General features: G+C 42.1%; 4 protein-coding genes across 4 annotated transcripts in view; 2 read left to right on the plus strand and 2 right to left on the minus strand.

Annotated features, from left to right (window-relative positions):
• LOC146966736 (collectin-12-like) overlaps window positions 1-2,005 on the minus strand; it is a 38,292-nt gene extending 36,287 nt beyond the window's left edge. Inside the window, exons 1-2 of the mRNA XM_085762596.1 lie at window positions 1,711-2,005; window positions 733-783 (exon numbers count right to left, since the gene is read on the minus strand). Of these exons, the coding sequence (XP_085618722.1) occupies window positions 733-783; window positions 1,711-1,717 (58 nt within the window). The 5' untranslated portion in view covers window positions 1,718-2,005. The remainder of the gene's footprint in view (window positions 1-732; window positions 784-1,710) is intronic.
• Window positions 2,006-5,542: 3,537 nt separating this feature from the next.
• Window positions 5,543-10,728, plus strand: LOC146966737 (clusterin-like protein 1). Its single transcript, XM_085763461.1, has 8 exons — window positions 5,543-5,736; window positions 6,614-6,723; window positions 6,814-6,962; window positions 7,418-7,588; window positions 8,158-8,605; window positions 8,718-8,846; window positions 9,446-9,660; window positions 10,043-10,728. Exons 2-8 carry the CDS (start codon window positions 6,627-6,629, stop codon window positions 10,253-10,255), a joined length of 1,422 nt encoding a protein of 473 aa, XP_085619587.1. The 5' UTR covers window positions 5,543-5,736; window positions 6,614-6,626; the 3' UTR covers window positions 10,256-10,728.
• A 1,815-nt stretch (window positions 10,729-12,543) lies between these two features.
• Window positions 12,544-15,609, plus strand: tyms (thymidylate synthetase). Its single transcript, XM_085763775.1, has 7 exons — window positions 12,544-12,817; window positions 13,795-13,868; window positions 14,072-14,246; window positions 14,681-14,782; window positions 14,894-15,069; window positions 15,172-15,243; window positions 15,329-15,609. The coding sequence occupies exons 1-7, from the start codon at window positions 12,586-12,588 to the stop codon at window positions 15,464-15,466; spliced, it is 969 nt and encodes a 322-aa protein (XP_085619901.1). The 5' UTR covers window positions 12,544-12,585; the 3' UTR covers window positions 15,467-15,609.
• Window positions 15,610-15,771: 162 nt separating this feature from the next.
• enosf1 (enolase superfamily member 1) lies at window positions 15,772-20,165 on the minus strand. Its single transcript, XM_085763773.1, has 15 exons — window positions 19,910-20,165; window positions 19,722-19,824; window positions 19,083-19,198; window positions 18,388-18,474; window positions 18,239-18,265; window positions 18,079-18,151; window positions 17,955-17,993; window positions 17,681-17,763; window positions 17,477-17,599; window positions 17,264-17,398; window positions 17,028-17,069; window positions 16,802-16,931; window positions 16,211-16,310; window positions 16,038-16,119; window positions 15,772-15,907 (listed from the first exon to the last, which is right to left on the minus strand). The coding sequence occupies exons 1-15, from the start codon at window positions 20,087-20,089 to the stop codon at window positions 15,815-15,817; spliced, it is 1,413 nt and encodes a 470-aa protein (XP_085619899.1). The 5' UTR covers window positions 20,090-20,165; the 3' UTR covers window positions 15,772-15,814.
• Window positions 20,166-20,511: the final 346 nt, after the last annotated feature.

The following is a 20,511-nucleotide window of genomic DNA, read 5'->3' on the forward strand; positions in this document are numbered from 1 at the left end:
GATTGCATTTTGTCATTTGGGTGAACTGACCCTTTAAGCGTTTTAATCCTTATCATTCCGATCTTGTTTGGATCACTACCGACGTACAAGTCAGCGGGGAAAACTTATAAAAACCTCCAAATAAGAGTCCAGATGGCCTTTGAACAAATAGGAGCGAGTCCCTGGCTGCTTTGAGTGACATGCATGAGTAGACAAACCAAATGCATGTGTCGTCTTGTCTGCACGAGTCGCACCACAACAGTCGCATACACCACGGCATGCAGCGGGACCGTAGTTTTTGGAGTTCGAGTAGCTCCACTTTTTTTTTTTTTTTTCGGAGGGGTCCTCGCTGCGTGTTTGTGTGAGTCAGCAGCAGCACGAGCGGATGAAAGACGGAGGAGGGTTTCTGAATCTTCTTGATCTGGGGAGCTCTGTCAGCGGTGGTCGGGCCTGCGGTGAGCCGGACCTCACAGACTGTCAGCCGCATTTATGTTCAACCCAAAAGAAGCAGAAAGCATCAGTGACTGAGACAAATATCAGCACAGATGAAGCTCCGACAACCTAACTAGAGGTTGTAGTTAGACCTGATGCCCCCTGTAAACAGACAAGTCGAAAGCCCACACACGTAACCTTTTAATTCATGACGTCTAATTTTGAAAACAATAAAAGTTTTACTATTGGAGCTCCAAGTGTGCTGACCTTTCTCTCTTCCACCTTCAGAAAAAGGAAAAAAATAAAAATCATCTCACTCACCGAACCTCTTGTATCCAAAAGACTGTACTTCCTCCTCGTCTGCAAAGTCGTCTGCGTGACATAATCAGAAACATATGACAGAAATAGGTCATACGCACACACCACTGGGGGCACATTGTGTTTAAAGCAGGCGGTAAAAGACTCCACAAACAAAAGTCAAATCACAGAGAGACACTACAGGGCCAAGAAGACTTCATCATGTTAGCCTTGAATACAATGATTTCACTTTAGGAGAGAGGAGGCAGCCAACAAGGCTTAAAGTTGGAGATACTGTAGCAAGAGGATCATCTCTGGTCTCTGTATCTGTGTGTGTGTGTGTGTGTGTGTGTGTGTGTGCAGATAGGAGGTCCAGAGAACTGTAAAAGCCACAGGCTGCGGTTTCTCTGGGTTGTTGATAGTAAACCCTAATTACACTCTGCTACACTACACTGGAACAGAGCACAGAGAACATCACTGGTAATGGTGAACAGATGGGACCCGGGGTGGTGGTGGTGGTGGGGTTGGGGCATGGGAGACAGGGAGGGTTGGAGCGGAGAGTGTGTTTGTTGGTGGGCAGTCAGAGGGGGTTAGACTAGATGAAGAGGCGGCGATGCCAAGTAAATCAGACCTGCCACCTCGGTGAAATCATCATAAAACACTGTGTTGTGCAAGTAATAAACTGGCTGCTTGCTTGAGCACAAACACAGCAGTTAGTGATGAAACTGTGCAAACCACACGCTCTACAGGTGGCGATCTTTTCCATGGCACGTTAACGTTTGTTTTGGTAGCTGTATCTAAACCTCTCTTCTTGTTTTAGATGCCAAAAATGAGCTTAGTTTTACTTGGGATGTGCAATGTGCAAGGCTTGTTTTGTTTTGTTTTGTTTTTTCCAAATTTCTTGCAAGTATTTCACAACTTGCACTGAATTATAAAAGAAACAGACTGAATCAATTTCCAATATGTGACTTTAAATCAAACTTGCATGCACAAACTACTCACCTTTCATGGCGTTTTATAACTCGGTGAGGACTTTAGAAGAGATGAGGACCCCTGTCACTTTATGCGCATCTCAGCATCCAGTGCAAAGGTGTAAACTTGTTCCACACACACACACAAACACAAACACAAACAAACACACGAGGGCTGTAAGAAACACTGAAACTACAGGTGTGTCTTCATGTTGAGTGTCCAGGTTAAAATCCCATGGTCTCCGCTCTGCTGCTGCTCGCTGTGGACCAGAGGAGTTTGATGCAGAAGTGGTGTGATGTTCCCGGAGCCTCGTCCAGCTGCGATCAAGGAGGGAGAGGGAGAGCAGAGCTGTCACTGCCCCGGTGAAGCTACACACAACGACAGCGTCAACTTCCGGTGTGGCTTTCAAAATTAAATCGTTTTGTCGTCTGAAGATGTAGTATACAAATGTGTTATATTTCGCATGAAATCAATGCAATATTTACTTTTTGAAGCTCCGTTTCCTATCAAACACAAACTGCCCATAAAGTGACACTTCTACATCACTCATTCAAAACTTTGTCACCTTATTTTTTCGCTCAGGCCTACTTGCAGTTCAAAGAGCTTCACAGATTAATGATAAACTAAAAGTATATAATGAGAACAGTCTCAGTAGGCCTATCATGTGTCTGATATCCTGCATATAGGCTACAGCCAGGAAACAGTTAGCTTAGCATTACGAATAGAAACAGCAGAGACAAAAACAGATTTAGACGTACTTAGGCTACTTACTGACAGGTTTTGTGCATTTTCATCATGTTTCTAATCTTCATGCAAAGCCAATCAGTCTGCAAATGACTATGCTAGCTGCACTCGACGTCGAGCTGTAAGTTAAGTTAGCTAGCTTTTTTCAACAGTGGTGACAACAACTTATTAGGCTACACATTGGTAGCATATCAGTCCTTTATAGTATTAGCACAGCAGACTGAAACCAGTTAATAGTTTAAAAAAGAAATTTACTTTTCTATTTCAATCTACCGGTAGTTACTATGGTGTGTGAGGTCATTTTCTGCCTCCTACAGCAAAACCCGTGACTTTTATTTTGACAGCCGAGCAGCTTCATTTCCGGTATTCTCCAACCTTTCTCCCCAGCTGCCTCCGTCTAACTTGATGCTGCTTCTTCTCAGCAGTGACCACACAGCCACAGCCAGTGTCCCCCCTCACTGAGTTAAGTGAAGTCATACCGGCGACTGTCCCGTCCTGGTCCACAACACCCCCGCTGCGTCTCCTCCCGAGGACCGAGAGGAGGTGCGGCCGCTTTCAACACCGCGCAGCCCGGACGTCGTGCGGAGCTGCGCTGATCAAGCCGGAGATGAGATTAAGTTACAGGGGGGGTTGATGGCAATCGCGTCCCCGGGTGAAAACCTGGTACTCATTAAAGATCATTTCAAAGGTTTGGGTTGGGGAGGTGGAGGGGAGCGAGGTCTCTCTGCAGTTCTTCTCCCCCCCCCCGCCTCTCTGAGGTACTCTGTAATAGCTTAATTATGTGGTTGGGTATGATTTATCACAATAAACCCACAATGCTGTAATACGTCATATTTTATATTATTTCCATAAAACAAGAGTAGGAAAATAGATTATTTAAGAGCTTTGTCAAACACAAAAATGTTTTGTTTTTTTAAATGACTGAAAACGATTATTTCTAGACACATTGCATCACTGAAATCAAGAAAATGGCACATGATATGAGACAAGGGGAGACAAATGAATGCATTGTGCTTCATTGCCATGTAGTATAGCCTACTATATTTTCTTTTCTTTGTGAGAAAATACAAATTTAAGACTAAATTATATAATTGACACGATAAGATGGATAGTTTATTTACATTTTATTGCTGTATTGTTTCTAATTCTAATCTATGTTTGATAAAGGAAACAAGATGGGTTTTATAAATAGCATGCCCCCTGAAGATGATTTATGGGAATATATATAACTTTGTTTACAGTTGCCTTAACAGGTGATTTTTCCTTTAAATGGTCCTAATAGAGCTGCACAATCTGTCAAAATTGGACTTTAACCAGCAGCTTTTCCCCCTCCAACTCCTCCAGGTGCAGCGTTAATTCCAACAGTTCCTGTGTCCATAATCTCTGCGGCCCTGCAGATACAGATGACTGATCAAAGGCCGAAAACAGCTGCATCCTCCCACACTAATGAGGAACATCAAAGAAATTAGACAGACCCCCGCGTCATGTCTTCACAGTAGGCCTACAGGTTAGTGTCACTGGGTTACATGATAAGGCCCTGATGCTAATCATTTCACACAAGCTCATCTCAAAACCAATTGATTTACAGGAAAAGATACGGTTTCCACCAACTGTCTGACTCATTTCTAAAATCCTCAGAGATTTAAAAACAACAACACACAACTAAGTCATCAAACCCAAGTCTATTTTTCTTCTTTCTTTGAATAACAGAGCCTCCGAACTGGGGTTCCGTGCTAATAGCTCTAGTCTGACCCAGTCCACCACATATTAGATTCCAGCGCAGCCTGAGATGATAAAGTGACTAATTACTTGTTTTTGTAAAAGCTTCAAAACTGTTATTTTACTGTTGGCTATAATTGTAGCAGCGGGCTGGTATTAGGGCTCAGATCGGGATCATGGCGAGCTGATAAAAAGCAGCTGAGGGTCAGGTATCTTACATCCAGGCTCCTGCTGGTCCTCATTCAGAGGTTGGGACCTCATTTGCTGGGTCAAGGCTTTCAGCAGTGGGCTCGGCTTAACAGGAGGACTGAGAAAGCACACAGGAATTCCACATTTACCACGCTGCTGCCATGTTCAGATATCATGATAAGAACAATGGAGCAGATCATCTTATGTACAGAGCGAGAGCTTTGCTGGTGGAGGCCAGAGAGACTGGAAGCATATTATGATGTTTTAGATGATGTTAGCTACTTGCAAGCAAGACTGAAGTTTATTTTACTGATATATTAGTAAGATTTGTGATCATCATATAGTGCTAACTAACTACAATCCTGCATATGTTTCATAAGAATGACTTTATTTAAAGCTGCAATAAGTTATCTCATTGATCAGCTATTGTAATACACAGCCAGCAAATAATGCGGTGCATCTTTATCAGTTTATGGGTTGAAAAAGCAATGAGCTGAAAGACACTAAAGCACTGTGGAGGTGAGGAGATTCACCACATGTTTTTCTTTTTACATCGCAAGGCACACGATTCATTGTTGATATAAAAATATTGATTATGGACAGTTAAAATGCAAGATATTTAACTTATATGGAGATGAATGCATCAACTTCCAACTGTTTCTCTGTGTTTATGGGCTAAGACATTCATATGATATATGAGGTGAGAAATAGGACAGGAATATGTTTATGAGTGAAATAAAAATGCAGATTTTTCCCTACAGGCTATGAAGAGGGTCATTAAGTGCTTTGATTGTAAAGTACTTAATGACTCTAAACTTTATGTATCTGCCACTGGAAATCATATCATACAGAAAAGACCAGAATCCACTGTCAGGTTTAGTCGTGAGAAAATAAATGATTTGTAGCTACATATGAAACAGAAAACAGATTTCCTCTTAAGGGTTAGTAGCTACAGTATGCACATGTGCCTGCTTTCCTCGTGCTCCTGCCATGCAGAGCTTAGCCCATGACTGAGACCATGCCAGTGTGTGCGAGGCCTCTGCAGGAGGCCCGGGCTCACTGCCAGTCTGATGGAGATTACAGCAGAAAGTTTTTTACCTGAGGAGGGCTCTGACTGCAGCTAGTGTGTTGGAGACAAGGAAGTGAGATGGACCTGAAAAACAAATGAGCATGTTATGTTTACCGTACATTAAAGCCCGCCTTAAGCTGATTTGTAACTATGCTGCGCGCATAAGGCTTAATTACAGATAAATAGTGCAAACACACTAATAGGATCTGTGCTGCTGAGTAGATCCATAAAAATAGAACAATCCTTAAAGGAAGTGTCCGGCTCTGTCTCTCACTCCTCACTCCTCACTCCTGCTGCTCTCGTTTTCTGGAGGCTGATGTGTCATAGCTCCTAAGGTAAATGCGTCTTTTATTGTTTTCTATTTTGCATGCATCATGACAATCCAGTGTTTAGGTGTGTGTATATAGGCTTTATGCACAGCTCCACTACTTCCTGAACTTAAACAAGCTCCTTTATTTCCTGTCTTACATTATTGGACATTGGTGTCTGACCATTGTTGTGACTAGAGGTACTGAGTCAGACACACCTGGATTAATCAGTTTGTCCAATAATGTAAGACAGGAAATAAAGGAGCTTGTTTAAGTTCAGGAAGTAGTGGAGCTGTGCATAAAGCCTATTGCTTGTGGACGTTTCTGTAAGACATATTGCATTTACATACATAGGCAACATGCTAAACAAAAATATGGCAAAATTGCATTGTTGTACAACCTCATCACTATCATTAGTCTTTTCCTTTTGATGTTGATTGATATGTATACACACATACACACACATGAGAAATATAGTACATAAAACAGCTAGTTTCTTAATGTCCAGGATGTAATTATCCTCGGTGAATGTGCACGACTATAATTTATTGTATTTATTAATTATAAAGAGTAATTCAGTTGTACAGTATTACAGCCATTCTCCTTGTTATGTAATGTGACAGTGAATACCTAGAAGCGTTAGTTGATTGTTGTAGCTTTAGTTAAAGAGGAAGTCCTTTTGGTAATCATGTTAATTGGGATTGAGGCTGATGTTGTGTGCACTAGATTAATTAATTGTCCTTGTTACTGTACTTATTTATAGATGGCATCTAACTTGAACTGCTTGTGTAATGGCGCCCCCTTGTGGAAAGTGTTTTTATTTAATTTGTATCATTTGTATCAAGATCTGGTGCATTATAATGTTCTATAGCAGAATAATGAGTATTTCCTGTATTTTCCACAGAGCTGAAAACAGGATGAGGAGGCTGCTTGTTCAAACTCTCTGCCTGGCGCTCTCTCAGGTGGTGCTGTGCGCCACTGACCCGTCTCCACTCAGCGAGGACACGCTGCAAAGTGAGGCCTTCAGTACTGCACTCATTCTAACTATTATCTGCATTAAGTGCTACAGAAATTAACCACATCGTGTTTCACTTGTGCGTGCAGAGCTGTCTGCAGCAGGAGAGCAGTATGTGGACGGGGAAATCAAACGGGCTTTACTGGGCGTGAAGCAGGTGAAGGAAATGATGGAGAAGAAAGAGGAGAAGCACAGACACTTGATGGATGGCCTGAGACACAGCAGTGACAAGAAGAAGGTAAAACCTGTTGGTGTGACTGGCATTAACAAGCCAAATAAGAAATGCTTATACAGTATTCTGTGTTTTAGTAGGCTACAATCATTTTTCACAGAACATGAGCAGTGTAGCTCAGCAGTTACGTACATGCCAGTCTTTGTGAATTTGTGAGTCCAAAAAACCCACCACATATTTTCTGCCTCATAAAGGCAAAGCCGCATAAAGCCTTATGGTGAAACCTCAAAGCAGACAGTGAAGAATGAATGTGGGAGTGAGGCCTGGGGAGGGTTTGAGGAGTCGAGGGTGTAGTTTTACAACAGTCATGATAAATGAACTGTCTGTGGATGAATCTGTTTTCTAAGTAATTTCAGAATACCCCCACATCCCCACCCCCCAAAAAACCCACATCTAATCCACTCTGACTTATTAAGAGTCAGTGTATCTGCGGCTCAACTTTCTGTGTCTGTTTCCATCAGGGGGCGATGCAGCTGGTGCGGGAAACGGAGCAGAAACTTGAGGAGGCAGAACTGCAGTGTCAAGATTTGACCAAATCGTCCTTTGAGGAGTGTCGACCGTGTCTTGAAGATACTTGCAAGGCCTTCTTCACCTCCGCGTGTCGCCGAGGCTTCGCGTCTTTCTCTTTTAAGGTTTGATTTCAGCTTATTCCATTTACAACCATGTAACACGTCCAAAAGTGTCACTGACCCCAAATATGTGGGAGTACTGTAATAGCCTAGTGGTTATGGAAAGTATTCAAACCCCCTTCAGTTGGCAGCTTTATGTTAAAATCAATAAAATTCATTTTTTTCCCCCTCATCAATCTACACTCAGCACCCCATAATGACAGCACAAACACAGAATTATAGAATTTCTTTGCAAATCAATTAAAAAAGAAAAACTGAAATATCACGTCAGCCCAGCTGGACTCAAATGAAGGTGTAGAACCATCTCAAAGATGAATGAAATAAATTGACAGCACCTGAATGACCTACATGAGTGTCAGAGCAAAGGGTCTGAATACTTATGTTCATGTGGTATTTCAGTTTTTCTTTTTTAATTTATTTGCAAAAAATTCTATAATTCTGGGTTTTGCAATCACGATAGGATAGGGTGCTGAGTGTAGACTGATGAGGGAGAAAATGAATTTTATGGATTTTAAAGGGGGTATGAATACTTTCCGTACCTACCGTATATTCATCCCATCCTCTTTCTGCAGGTGGAGGAGTTTTTCAGAAAAATGGCTGCCCAGTTGGAAGCCACTGAGCATGTTTACAACCAAAACGAAGAGAGCACAGCTCAAACCATCCCAGCTCAGAACGAGGGTAAAGCTGAACAGGAGATACTGCAGGCGGAGGGGTCGTTCGGCCAGCTGCTGTCAAACATGAGCCTCCTGTACAACCAGAGCATCACTCTAGTCAAGAAGATGCAGCAGAGGTTCGGCCATTCCTTCTTTGCAGCCTTCACCGCGGAGCTCCGGCCCAGTGCGCTGTCAGGCATCCAGGACGGTCCGACTGCAGACTTCTTCACGGCCGCAGGTCTGGATCACATCCTCGATTCAGTTTATGATTTGGGGAGGAACGTGCTGGAAGAATTCAGCTCCACGGTGACCGATGTGTTTGAGGAGATACAAGAAGCTGAGGAGTACCTTCAGCAATCAAGCAGAGGTTTCTGATGTTATTTAAAGCACTACTTTTGTATTCACCTTTGCCTTCACGTCCATGAATGAAATAACGGTAGCTTTTCTAACAATTTGCTCTTGCACGTGTATCTCCAAAGATCCGGGGTCACTCTCTGCTTTGGGACAATCTCACAGCAGATACATGTGCAGACGCCTCCGCAGACAAGCGTCAGAGTGCTGGCAGCTCCAAGACTTGTGTGAGACATGCAAGGATTATCTGATAAAAGGTAAATCACTGGCATGCATGTGTATTTTTTAAAGGAGGTTTGGTTTTTGACCTGTCTACCTCATCACACCACATGGTTGCATTTGCACATACAGTACAGAGTATAAATGTTTCAATCTGGACCTCCAATCCAACTCTGGCCTGAATAATAAACTGGGATTATTCAAAACTAAATTTCAAGTCTTATGATGAGGTTGTTTTTCGGCCCACATGTGACGTCCTCAGGTTGCTGGTTTTGTCTGACCAACAGTCAAAACCTAATAATTAAAAACACAAGTGGAAAAACCTGTGTTTTAGAATTGGAATTACATTTTGAGCAATAAATAAGTGAATAACTGTTGATTGTTGATCAGAATTGTGATTCATTTCTCCTAATCAACTAATGTGTAAGTAATTTCACCATTTATATATATACATAGGCTATGTATGTATAATTGATGGAATTTGTCACCAACGTAACTGATGGCAATGCAATTACTCAGTAGTCCACTGATCCATTGATCTGTGAACACCAAGGTCGAATGTGGTTGAGAAAATGAAATGAAGGTCTTAACTGATGTGAATGCACATCTGGATTTATCTCCGCATGTGCTGTTACAGAGTGTCCCAACGTCCAGCAGTTGCACTCTGAGATGGAGGAGATGCACATGCTGCTCAACGCCTCCCGTCAGCAGTACGACGACCGGCTGCAGATGGTCCAGAGACACACGACGGACACACAGAGGTGGCTCAGTAGCATGGACGACAAGTACGGCTGGATCAGCCAGCTGACCGACAACACAGCTGGTCCACACAACGTCTTCAGCGTGATCACGGTAGGTTTGTCACTGGTAATGTTGCCGTTTATCTTAGAGTGTTTCATTCTGAGGGTTGTTATCACAGTTGTAAAGAGCCATATCCCTGTAGATTTAAAAAAAATATTTGTCTTATTTGGATTATATCGCTGATCCTACCTGCATCATTTCAATTTATTCATTTATACAGTCTTTGATCTTTGGCAAAGACATCTTAAAATAATCCTAGTTGTTGAATTTTGTCAGATAAAAGACTTGATCCATGAAATTACATTATATTACATTACAAACAAAACCCAAATCCGATCATGTTTATTAAATGTTTACCTGGATCTATCGACCACGAAAATGTCTTAATGTCTTAAATCTTACATCTCATTTGTCACATTGTCTAATTTTTCAGGTGATTCCACAGGAACAGGTGAAGAATATCATGCCTAAACCAGAGAGTAGTGTGGTTGTAACCATACTGGACTCTGCCCCATTCACTGTGCTGGTCCCAGCAGACATAGAGGTGGACGACCCCGCCTTCATCCAGTATGTTGCTCAGGAAGCTCTTACACTACATAAACGACAGATTAGAGGTATCGATCCAAGCAGTACTGTGGCTCAGTAAAACTAAGTGTCACCTGGCAGAGCTCCAACCTGAATATGAGCAAAATGCAACGTCGTCTTCACACCACGACAGATCCCTGTGCATTATTTCAAATGAAACCTTATTCAAAGAGACACAATGCAAAAGAGATTATATGGAAGAATGATGACACATAGTCATGTGGATATTTAAGACTTTCTTGCACACCTCTATCAGTTTAAATTGTGGTTATATTTTTCTTTAAAATATGATTTGTTTGGTTATTTTATACTCAGGAATGAAGTAAAACTGTGATTCAGCATCCAGAGTGTCCTCAGATGCTGAACATGCTGTCCAGCAGCACTAAGTTTCTTGAACAATTAAGTTGACATCTGTAAAACTTGAAAACGCACTTTATAGACATTTTGAACATTTTCATGCACAGCTTATATTCTTTTATTCTTGTTAAGTTATTTCTTAGGATTTAAAATGTTTCAATAAAACAGTGTACAATCTGCTTGGTTCATTCTGTTTTGTCATCCTAATGAGGCACATCATGTAATCTAAACATCTAATGACTCCATTTTCCACATATAGAGTTAGAGTTTTCAGTTGAATATTAGCATTTATTTGTATAAATAAAACATATATGAATTCATTTGAGCACCTTTTGCAATGACATATTTTCTAACTGAACAATCTTGACATGTTAATCTGAAAATATTCTTTGGACAAACCCTACCAAAGGCTGCATATTTGTTTCCAGGCAGTAACAAAAAGCCATGGTCACTAATCTTGGTCTGTCAAATGGGGCTGCAGCAGAGCAGAAGAAAATAAAAAATATATTTTATCTGTGCTTATTTTTTATTCATATTAACCCAGTTGTAGCTACTGTATGTATTCTGCATAATTAAGTCACTGTGTGTGAAGTTCATGGATGTAGATTAATAGATTCATGATGGTGAAGTTTCACAACAGAAAACAAAGAGCCGGGCGAGCAAGGCACTGGCACACTTTTTCACTTTTCTTGGGAGATTTAGAGTGGGAACGTTTTTAGGCAATTACAGAGAGAGCAACAGATCATGCATCAGTGTACACAGTTGAACTCCTGCTATCACACTCGCACTGCAGTGGATAAGGGGAAACAGCAGCACAAATGCACTCATTGCATCGGATAGCTGGACAGCCCTCAGTAGTATTAAGTCCATGAAATCAGGCGGACAAGATTGAGTCATTGAGATCCATCAACTGTTATAGGAAAACAGGGGGATGACGGTCTGTTTTCTGTGGGTTCCTGCTCATGCAAAGGCTGAGGCTGAGGGTAATGAGGATACAGTATAATCTAATGTACCACACTCCAGTCCGGTAGGTGGGGCAATGCACCTGTAAGCTGGATGCCAGCCGCCAATCAAACTCAACAGAAGAAGGAGGAGGAAGAAAGTTTTTATTCTTCCTCGCCCTCCTAAATACCGATACACTGTAAGGGAGACGCTGAAAATGATCTTCAAAACAACCAGAACAATCAAAATGTATCTTCCAAAGTATGGCAGCAGCGTGGCTGCAAGATCTGCCTTGACCTGCCATAGATGAAACACGCTGCTGTTTGCATTTCACCTGACGTTTAAACCAAAACCCAGGCTCGGTGATGCTTTAAGGTAAACAAGACTGAAACTTATCCGCTCTATTAACAAAACGCGACAGACCTTATAACTGTGTAAATACGGATACGCCCTCCGAGCTTTTCAAGACTGTTCATCGCCTCACCGTCCGAAGCAAAAGAAAGAGTAAAGAAAGTAGCTAATCTATGCTAATGTATGTTATCTTCGGACACTTTTGCAGGTCGTCCTCCCACCCCTCAATATTAGTAGGCGGTGGTGTTATGATATTGTCTCGTTTGAACTGCAACAGGTGGTGTTCTCACATGTTTCATGTCGCTCACGCTCGAAGAAAGTGGATTATTTGCACATAGCATACATACAGCTGTTAGCCTGTAAACCATGTAAACAAACGTCACTTCCGGTCGAATCGAAATTCAAGCCCATAACTGACGCAAGGTCTCGAGCAAAGATACTTTACGGCGCGAGTCAGGGTAGTAGTGAACTTCTTAAGGGACACTGTTTTCTTTTCTTTTTTTTTTCCTTTTTTTTTACGATATAGGTAGGTTAGGAGTTGTGTATATAGGGCACCAGTAACTGTTGTGGTGGGTCTATTATCTGGTCCGCCAGAGCAGAGGGGGCGGTAACGTTACAAAGAAGAAGGAAATGGGCGGGGCTTTGCACTTAGTGGCGGGTAAATTCAGATTTTGGAGCGCGTACCGTCATTGTGCAGCAGTCTTGTGCAGCAGCAGCAGCAGCAGCAGTCCTGTCCTCAACATGCCTGCCACCTCAGAGATACACACCGGGGAAGTATACACACAGGGCGAAGACAAGAAGCAGACAGAAGTGGGCCCGGCTGCAGAGAAGAGGAGTTTCTGCGGTTTCTGTGATGAACGCGGATACCTGGACCAGATCGAGTACATCTTACAACACGGACACAAGAAGGGGGACCGGACCGGGACAGGTGTCATCTCTGTGTTTGGTACTCAGGCCAGATACAGTCTGAGAGGTCAGTCTGGACTTTACTCTGTTTACTCCGAGTGTATTTGCTCCATGAAACTAATACTGTTACTACTACGAGTACTGCTCCTGACAAAGACTTCTGCTTACTGCAATATAAGTAAAAGCCCTGGATCCAAAACTCAAAAAAGGAAAACCATCCGTATCTGCAAAACATAGGCTAAGTTACCTAAAGTACTTCTAATTAGTCAGAAAGAATGTCATACAGTTATAACGTTATTGTATTAACAATGCACTTTTTACGGTCTTGCTCCGTGTGTAAAATCTCAAAAGTAACTAGTAAAGACATGTAACTAAGTATGGTGGCACAGTGAGCCGTATGAAAGGATAAAAACAGTTGCAGTACAAATCAGTGGGCGCTGCTGTTGCCGGTGTGTTTCTTAAAATTAGCGGGTTTTCTTTGAGTTGGCGCGTAACTCTGAACTGTGACGACACTTGGCCAATCAGTGGCCAGCAGTCGGTTCGGTTGACGTAACGTTTGACTTGGCACAGTTCGTTTTTGCACTAACAAGTTCATTTTGTAACTGGATCTTTCCTCCTGTGCTTATCTTGTTCACACATTCATGGGATTTTTTTTCAATATTGTTTACATTAAAATATATCTTCATTACTTAATTTATCATATTTTATTATCTGGATACCAACAGCAGCACCTGGTGAGTGTGAGTGCCTCTGACTGAGTGTCTGAGGTTAAAATAGAGATATGATATGGACTTAATCTGTTTTCCCTTCCATGTATCTCTTGCACTATGGTTGAAATAAATCCAGAGAAAATACACTAATAAGAGAAATATAGGCTTAGGCTGTCTTCCCCAACTTGCTCTTTGGGATTTTATAATTTATACAGCTGAAATCACACCTCAGTCTTTCATTTATGTGTTTGGGGATTTTGTCAGATGATATTGCAGTTATAAAATATCACATAATGTGTTACTGTCAAATAATTTGTGTTTTCTTTTTTTGTAGATCAGTTCCCCTTGCTGACAACCAAGAAAGTCTTTTGGAAAGGGATCCTTGAAGAGTTGCTGTGGTTTATTAAGGTGAGGATGATGATGATAATAAAATAATAACTTTCAAGGTTGAATTCATTCATAATTATAAAACATGTTTCAAAAGAGCTTCAATCTTCTAAAACAGAACAGCAAACAAAAGAAACTGCACTTTTAGGTGAACGTCTGTCTTCTTTGGTTTGAAATAGACTATATATATTTAGACTGTATATTTTTTTCCATGTGTGTTACAGGGATCAACAAATGCCAAAGAGCTCTCGGAGAAGGGGGTGAAGATTTGGGATGCCAATGGGTCCCGGCAGTTCTTGGACAACCTTGGTTTCACAGACAGAGAGGAGGGCGACCTGGGACCTGTGTATGGTTTCCAGTGGAGACACTTTGGTGCAGAATACACAAACATGCATGCAGGTACAGTATGTCAACATCATTCACAAAGTCTCTCAAGGTTTTGGGTGGTAGATAGTATAGTATCATCTCAAATTCTTGTTCACAATACTTCTGTTCTCTGTCTTAGAGGCGTAATTCTTAAAAATAGAGATGTCTTTATAGTCTCGTTACATAATAGTTCAAAATGTAAAATCATACAGTTAGTTACAAAATAATTCCAAGTTTATTTAGAGCATATTTTAGGTATTTTCTCTTGACATGTGCCTGAAATGGTGACAAAATCACAAAAAATTATCAATCTTGCCTCAAACGATCAGCTACAGATATCTAATTTTGGTAAATATGTTCCTTCAAAGAGCTCATGTATGGTTTACAGCTTGCACAGCAGCAGCTTTCTCAGATCACTGGGCTTCAGATCTGTATTGATCCTTGTCACCGATTCCTCCTTTCAACAGATTACACAGGACAAGGTGTTGACCAGCTGCAGAAAGTCATTGACACCATCAAGAAGAATCCAGAGGACAGACGCATGATCATGTGCGCCTGGAACGTCAAAGGTGCAGCAGATAAACTCCACTTTAATCATCTGGGACAGGATGTTTTTAATCTTCATGTTGTTGAAGTGTGATGAGTTAAATTCAAACCTCTGCCCGCTCGTGTGTTTTCAGACCTGCCCCACATGGCTCTGCCCCCGTGCCACGCGCTCTGCCAGTTCTACGTGTGCGACGGCGAGCTGTCCTGTCAGCTGTACCAGCGTTCAGGCGATATGGGTCTGGGGGTGCCTTTCAATATCGCCAGCTACGCGCTCCTTACCTACATGATCGCTCACATCACAGGACTCAAGGTAAGAGCAGTGGACTCACATTGGTGCTCACAGATCATCCTGGTGGTGGTCCCCTGTCCCCTGTCCCCTCAGCTGACATGTGTTTCTACTCTGTCCCTTCAGCCTGGCGACTTTGTTCACAGCCTGGGCGACGCTCACGTTTACATCAACCACACCGAACCGCTCAAAGTGCAGGTGGGTTAGTGAAATCAGTTTTTGATGCCTCTCTGTTCTCTACTGGATTTTCAACTTACACCAGCTGATCTGTTTCAATTCCCAGCTCCAGAGGGAGATCCGCCCCTTCCCCAAGCTCAAGATCCTGAGAAAGGTGGAGAGTATCGACGATTTCCGTGCAGAGGACTTTGAGATTTGTGACTACAACCCCCATCCTCACATCAAGATGCAGATGGCCGTGTAACAACTCGGGTGTCAAGGGACTTAAGTAATGAATATGGGTCCGGTTACAGGGAAAACAAAGTGCTCTTATGTATTTTTACTATCTCTGCTTCATTCTCACTTATTACCAGGATCAGATATCCATTTAAAAGTGCCTAAATCACAGAAAGTTATTTTTGGGGGTACGACTAACCTTTAAGTATTTTCATGACATAGGTTTATCAACTTCTGAGATAGTTTGGGAGATTTTTTAGCTTATTTTTTTATGCAAATAATCTATTTTTGTAAATAAAATTCCATTTGTACTCAGAAATTTAATTAGTTAAATGTAAATGTACATTTTTAATGCTTTCTGAGACACTTTTCATCTTCATTTGGTCATGTGCAGCTTCCATGCTTCTCCTTCAGGGTACTGGTGTCTCTGCACTGATGACTCCACCATCTCACAGGAGTAGCCTGGATCCTGTAACAGTGTATAGAAGCTGTTTGAAGCAGTGAGTGTGAATAATATAAAGCACAGAGTTTTTATTTCAGAGGAACACGAATGAACTTTGTGTTAGTAATTTCTAGCTTGTGCCTGCGCTCTGTTGTACCTTTGGGGGCATGTAGTGGGCGTCTCGAATCACCACAGGACTTGTGAAGTGTTGGTGGAGGTGGTCCACGTACTCGCACATCCTGGAGAGAGGTTGTGATGTTGGTGATAATGTTTTTTACTGTCAGGGTGTTAAGAGCTCAGACTGCACATTAATATTCATCACACTCCTACCGATTGCTTAGACTGGCAGACACACAGATGTAGTCAAACAAGATCAGGTGCTGGACGAGCTCACAGAGACCAACTCCTCCAGCGTGAGGACACACCGGCACTGAGGAGAAAGACAAGGTAGCATGTGCACATGTTGGCCATACATTTTATTTATGAGAGTATAAACCTTTTAACTTTGTAAATATATTTCTATTTCTTTGGTATTTGTTCCTGTTCAACCTTTTATCTGTTTGATATTTTCTTCATACAATTATTTCCTTTTTTTGGAGTAGTAATTGGCCCTGGAAATGAAAAATGTTTTTCATAAATTAAACGAATAAACTGTTAAACAAAACTGGAATAATTCTTTATTATTCAAATTAGTTGAAATATTTTATTTTAGAGGTAAAAGACAAACTAATAACTCATAACTATTGGGATTGAGAGAAAGTGTAAAGCTAAACACAATCTTTCTTTTTACACCATTTTTCATAATTTTGCTAATAGTAATAATGTATAAAGTATTTTTGACTTCTGAAACAACCTTTTAGTGCCTTTAGCTGCTTCTAATGCACCATAAGACTGTGATTATTTTCCTGTTTGAACTCTTACCCTGGAACTTGTGGGCCATCAGCAGCACAGCCAAGTTCTCATTGACGCTGCCCAGCCGACAGCTGTCTATCTGAACAAACTGCAGCGCAGAGGCCTGGAGGAACTGCTTAAACATCACCCTGTTGGCACACTGGAGAGGGGACAGTCAGCCAGGCAGACATTTAATGACATTGTTTCATAAAACAAGACAAACTGTATGCAGCCAAGAACAAATGTGGGCTCTGACCTGCTCTCCTGTTGCCACTCCAATCCCGAGTGGAGCCAAAGCCTGCAGCAACAAAGTCAAAACACCTCGTATCAGTCTTCAACCATGGACGGATTAAGTAGTAGGCCTACAGGGGACAGATATGAAGGTCTATCTGGGAGCCTTTAACATGTCTGTGCTCAGGAACCTATAATCTTCTACTCTGTCCAGGTCTTCAAACACATGAACAACCTGGAGAAACCCAACTCCATCATCACCTTGGAGATGGCAGCGTGACCCAGGATGTCGTCTGGAGACGTCGGCTCCTCGATCCACAGAGGTTTGAACTCTGAGAGCCTGGACACCCAGCTGATCGCCTCGGCTACGTCCCATCTCTGGTTGGCATCGATCATCTAACACGCACATAAACACTTGAGTTTGTCACTTCCATGAATAACGACAGTTGTTCTTGACGACGAAGACAAACATACCAGCGTGTTATTCGGTCCAATCATTTGCCTGATGAGTCGACACCTGCGTATGTCGTCCTCTAGGTCGGCGCCGACTTTCACCTTAAACTTGGTCCAGCCGCTTTTAAGCGCGTCTTCGCAGAGCTGCAGAGAAACACAGCTTATCATTAAAAGCCCTTCGATTACAGACGTCAAGACGCTTCATGCATTTTACGGCGCACAGACCTGTTTGAGCTGCTGGTCCGGGTATCCGAGCCAGGCGCAGGAGGTGGTGTACGCAGGATAACCCTCTTTCAGCATCTGATCCTCTGGCAGGCGAAAGAGAAAGTCCACACAGGTAAGAACACTTAAGGAGAAGTGTCTTTTAATGGAGCAGTTGTGGAGTGTAAAGGCCTATTATTCAGGATAATAGCACCCCTGTTAGTTTATAAAGAGGTAATTTGGATTCCACTAAAGCCCATTAAACCATGAAATTTATGATTATTCTTCGGGTGCTCACCTCTCTGTTTCTTGCCTTGCTGTGCCTTCACAAGTATGTCTGAATTAAAAAGAGAAGAGATGCTTGAGTCTGTTGCTTTGACCACTCTCTTTAGGATGCAGGGTTTCCTTCATACCCATCTCACCTAGAGCCTCCTTCTCTGTGAGCACATCAGTGATGTATCGGAAGTCAATGCATGAGACGATCTCTTTAGGATCCTGAATTGACACAGGGAACACAGTATTTCCCCTTGTGATCACATCCTGGACATAAACCTTCAATATCAAATCTTTTCTGTGACTCACCATGTCAACAAGCAGCTTCCACAGAGGCTGTGGAAAGATGATGACAACAGGCTGTGAGTCATAATGTGTATGTGTTCTGGACACTGTGAGTGTATATACGTATGTGTGTGTGTTTTCCCCCCTAATAATGCCTCATCTGATGGCCGCACCTTGCCCTCGGCCCTCGCCCACAGGTCCCACACTGCATTTAGAACTGCAGCGGTAGCCAGGTGGATCACTCCTTTCTCTGGTCCCAGCTGTTTCAGACAAGACAAGACAAATTTAGAAAGTAAAAAAAAAAAAAAGCCACATAAAGTCCTAAAAAAGTTGAAGACGATTTTAAGAGTTCAAAGTGTTTCAAAGAATTTCAGGGACAGAGTTTTAAGATGTCATCTGATTCAGCCAACGCAATCATTAACCAGAACTCTGTAATCTTTTCCACATTTTATTATCTGTCTGAACTGCTTTTTCTTGCATATGAAGTATCATGTTCTTGAAATAACCCAAGGATGAAAACCTATTCAAATGAGCTGAAAAATATTGTCTTGACCAAAGAGGAACTACAGGTCCCAGCAAGTGCATAAAGTTATGATGGCAGAGAATGCAACCAGTAACCAAAAGGGCTTCATGTGGCTCTGGCCCTTATCTTCTGATACAGGGAAGTATAATATTATTCTGGATGAGGAGACAGAAGCCACGTGTCTTCTTCACAGAAGTAGGCTACTGACGTCTTCAAACACATGATAAAATAAGATGATGTGAATCACTCTCTACATTAGAAATTACAAATAGGTCATGAGGTTGAATGGCTCAGTGTTCCCTGTATCAGTTGTTGTGACGTGTGTCACCGTGTGTCTGTTCTTACCCATCTCATCTGCCCATCACTGGTCAGGAGGCGGTAGAAACCACGGAAGTCGCTCACAATCTCCTGCAAGGATTTTCCAACAACCAGTGCTGACAAGGCCTCCACAGCTCGCACCACTGCAGGGTGACACAGGCCACAGATCAGACCAACACCACTATACAGCACCACCACAAGGTGGCAGCACGGGGTACAGCTCTGCACAATGGCACAGACGAGGTAAGGGGCGTAAGCTTCAGGTACCGTTATGACAACCCCTCAGTTACTTGCATAGTTTTTTATTTATTTTTATTAATAGGTAATATATTATCGCTATGTTTTTTTATGTGTTATATTTGTGATTTTTTATTGCATTTTTGAGTGACAGTCATTTATGCAGATGATCTTTAGCCTCTCTAAAAGACTGATTTATCAATAAAATATAATGCAATTAGCAGATATAGCCCATATATGTGTCATTTGAATCATTTTGATAACGCTTTGGAATAATTTACAAAAAGTTGCATTCACGCTCCTGACACTCGAAAGTCGGAGCTTATTGGGAGCACTTGAACTGAGCATCACATGTAGAAGTGGTCGTGTGGTTGAACGGGTTGAACTTGAGAGTCTCGGAAGTGCTTCGTGTTGTTGCGTGACTCTTACCGATGTCGGTGCCTTTTCCTAAAGTAAACGTGAGGCCGAAGCCTCTCAGGCCGCTGTCCGTGTCGATGACCACATAAGCGACTGAGTAGTCCGGGTCAGTGTGCTGCGGTGTGTAAAGTTACAGTCAGTCAAGCAACAGTGGCGTAGCCTACTACTACGTGTGTCTGCAGCTGCAGAAAGTCTCTCACCATGGCGTCTGAGCCGTGCTGCTCCAGAGACGTCTGAAACCTCACATCCTTCACTGACACACTGACGATCCTGGACAACATTTTCACACCGAGATCCAGTTTGTGTTGTGATTCAGACCCTGGTTTACACAGTTTCCCCTCAGGTGACTTGTGCACGTTGATCCCACCTCCTTCAGTCATTGGTTTAAACACTGAAGTGCCAAACACTTAAAGGAACATAGGCTATCAACGCATTTGATTTGTAACAAGAAGAGGGGGAAAGGTGTAAAATCACATTTTTTTTATTGTACAAATACCCCAGATGAGACTCCGCCCACTCCCCCTCCCTCCTAAATATAATATGCAATCTTGTCAATTTCATTAATAATAATATAAAATGAGGATTTTATAATATACAAAGCCCTTCTTTACAAGCGCAGTCAATTATCCAATTACAATATTGTCCAGATGAGTCCATACAGGAACAAAATCCAAAGAGAAACTCACTGTTCAAAAAAAAAAAAGAAATCATCATCACTGTACTGTACAAGAGTTAATCAGCAGTCACATTTCAAGAGGACATGATGGTTGTTGTTGTTTTTTTCAGGTTATTTTGAGGCTTC

This window comes from Trachurus japonicus, chromosome 20, assembly GCF_045865225.1.
Source record: "Trachurus japonicus isolate A0001 chromosome 20, Traja_1.0".
NCBI classification, from domain to species: Eukaryota; Metazoa; Chordata; class Actinopteri; order Carangiformes; family Carangidae; genus Trachurus; species Trachurus japonicus.

What these genes read in the sequence shown, in the direction of transcription:
- LOC146966737 (XM_085763461.1), top strand. Translation starts at nt 6,627, where the DNA reads ATGAGGAGGCTGCTTGTTCAAACTCTCTGCCTGGCGCTCTCTCAGGTG. An exon ending in CAGCGAGGACACGCTGCAAA is followed by an intron (nt 6,724 to 6,813) that starts GTGAGGCCTTCA and finishes TTGTGCGTGCAG; the next exon opens with AGCTGTCTGCAGCAGGAGAG. An exon ending in ACGTCTTCAGCGTGATCACG is followed by an intron (nt 9,661 to 10,042) that starts GTAGGTTTGTCA and finishes CTAATTTTTCAG; the next exon opens with GTGATTCCACAGGAACAGGT.
- tyms (XM_085763775.1), top strand. Translation starts at nt 12,586, where the DNA reads ATGCCTGCCACCTCAGAGATACACACCGGGGAAGTATACACACAGGGC. An exon ending in AGTTGCTGTGGTTTATTAAG is followed by an intron (nt 13,869 to 14,071) that starts GTGAGGATGATG and finishes TGTGTGTTACAG; the next exon opens with GGATCAACAAATGCCAAAGA. An exon ending in CCGAACCGCTCAAAGTGCAG is followed by an intron (nt 15,244 to 15,328) that starts GTGGGTTAGTGA and finishes TTCAATTCCCAG; the next exon opens with CTCCAGAGGGAGATCCGCCC.
- enosf1 (XM_085763773.1), bottom strand. Translation starts at nt 20,089, where the DNA reads ATGACTGAAGGAGGTGGGATCAACGTGCACAAGTCACCTGAGGGGAAA. An exon ending in TTGGACCGAATAACACGCTG is followed by an intron (nt 17,399 to 17,476) that starts GTATGTTTGTCT and finishes TGTGCGTGTTAG; the next exon opens with ATGATCGATGCCAACCAGAG. An exon ending in GATGGCCCACAAGTTCCAGG is followed by an intron (nt 16,311 to 16,801) that starts GTAAGAGTTCAA and finishes CTTTCTCCTCAG; the next exon opens with TGCCGGTGTGTCCTCACGCT.